The following is a 1,797-nucleotide window of genomic DNA, read 5'->3' as shown; positions in this document are numbered from 1 at the left end:
TGCTTAAAGATCCCGGGGGGGGGGGGGGGGGGGGGGGGGGGGGGGGGTACACAATTGTGATGCACATCATTTTCCCTAACTGTGATCGCGATAACATTGCCTGTACCAGGAATCAGCATCAGCTGAAATGGAAATTTTTATCCGAAACCCCTCGGATCTCAACCTAAACTGTACCAAAAAGTCCGAAAATATTAAACCAACAAATAGGAAGTTCCAAAACATAAAATGGAACGTAAATACTCCAAACTAGGGGTTGGGTTATCACATAAAATACTTGTTTGAGGCCCATTCTTGATCACTTGCATTATTCACATGTAATGAACTGTCATCTTTATGAAGAGAACATAAAGATCCTTCAGATCATTCTGAATTGGACCCTATTTGGTCTAATTTTTGTAATTGATGACCGGAATTAGTTGTCTCTTCTATTTTACTGTACAAGGCAGTATTTACTAAAGACAAGATTAGTAATTGGTATGTGATTGCGTGCTCAATTGCTTAGAAAGGTCAGGTAAAGGAAGAGGGTGAAATACCGAGTGCTGAGCACTTTCTAGTTCCCTTATCTCAGCTACTGTATGATCAAGTAGCCAGTATTGTGTTGATGTTAATCTTCTTGTTATTTCGAACAGTTATACAAATGAAGGTACTTATAGCTTAATATTTTGAACAGAGACCCAAGATTTTGCGATCTAGATTGAACTACCAAGCAATAAATGTCGATACACTTCGGGCTCAGAATATGGAAGGAGGTCCCTTCTTCAACCAGGTATTTGATTTGGAATCAATTTTTTTGTTTTAGACATACCTAACAATGTTATATTGAAATTTATTGAGAAGTTAACTCTATTATTTACTCGTACTAGTAATCGTGGAAATACTCTCTATTTATGAGCCTGCAAAACCTATAAATTGATTTTAGTATCCTTCCCCTTTATTGGATTCTTGTTTCTACGAAATGTTCTATTAAATGACCAAAGGCCATGAACTTACAGTTTCTTTTTTCTCTTTCCTTTCGTCTTTCAGACTAACCTGAAACTAGAATTCATGGTTGAATTATGGGGGAAAACAGGAAAGAATTGTTTAGATTTCCTTTTGTAATTCAGATAATGATACTTTAAATTTGATTTTCCCCTGAAGTTTGGTGATCGAACAAACCTCAAATGGAATTAACTTTTGAATTTGAGCTGCCATTTCTGATATTTTCAGAGTTCTAATTAAATTGTCCCTGATCTTTATGAACTAGAGGATGGAACTTCTACGGAAAGAAGTCTCTAGAGAAAAAAAAGGGTTTAAGATTTAATATTATATGAATGTAATTATGGTATTAAAACATAGCGAAAAGCATAAAGAAGATGAGGAGAAAAATATTCTAGAAATCCCATATACTATTCCTTCAAACAACCTACACTTTTCTCATGTTTTAAGAGACTAGGAAAGCTTCAAACCACTAATTTTACCATAAAACCAAATTGTACAGCTAATCTATTGTAGATTGAAATGCACAAGATTTCTTTTTTTTAAATCAATAATGTGTAGTTCTGTTGAATATACTTAGCTAATTTGTTGTTTCCAGTTAGTTTCCTTTAATGCCAAATTCCCACACACACTTCGGATTACATTTTCCTTCAGCTGTGTTGCTTATGACAGGTGTTAGGTGGAACTGCTAAGTTTTCACTATGTCTTACCCTATATCTTGTTTCTCTTAACTTACCTAATTCGTAGATTGGTTTAGTTTATAAAATAGGAAGAGGAACACAATACATTTTTCGGTGCGGAACTGGTAGTTGAGGAATTCAT

General features: G+C 34.9%; 1 protein-coding gene across 1 annotated transcript in view; it reads left to right on the top strand.

Moving 5' to 3' along the window:
* LOC102582886 (probable plastid-lipid-associated protein 4, chloroplastic) overlaps positions 1 to 1,797 on the top strand; it is a 15,966-nt gene that overhangs the window by 3,809 nt on the left and 10,360 nt on the right. The window contains exon 3 of the mRNA XM_006352030.2: positions 671 to 766. Within this exon, the coding sequence (XP_006352092.1) occupies positions 671 to 766 (96 nt within the window). The remainder of the gene's footprint in view (positions 1 to 670; positions 767 to 1,797) is intronic.

The sequence above is a fragment of the Solanum tuberosum genome, unplaced genomic scaffold (assembly GCF_000226075.1).
Source record: "Solanum tuberosum cultivar DM 1-3 516 R44 unplaced genomic scaffold, SolTub_3.0 scf00137, whole genome shotgun sequence".
NCBI lineage: Eukaryota > Viridiplantae > Streptophyta > Magnoliopsida > Solanales > Solanaceae > Solanum > Solanum tuberosum.
The sequence above is the reverse complement of the archived record's forward strand: the minus strand, read 5'-3'. Positions and strand labels throughout refer to the sequence as shown.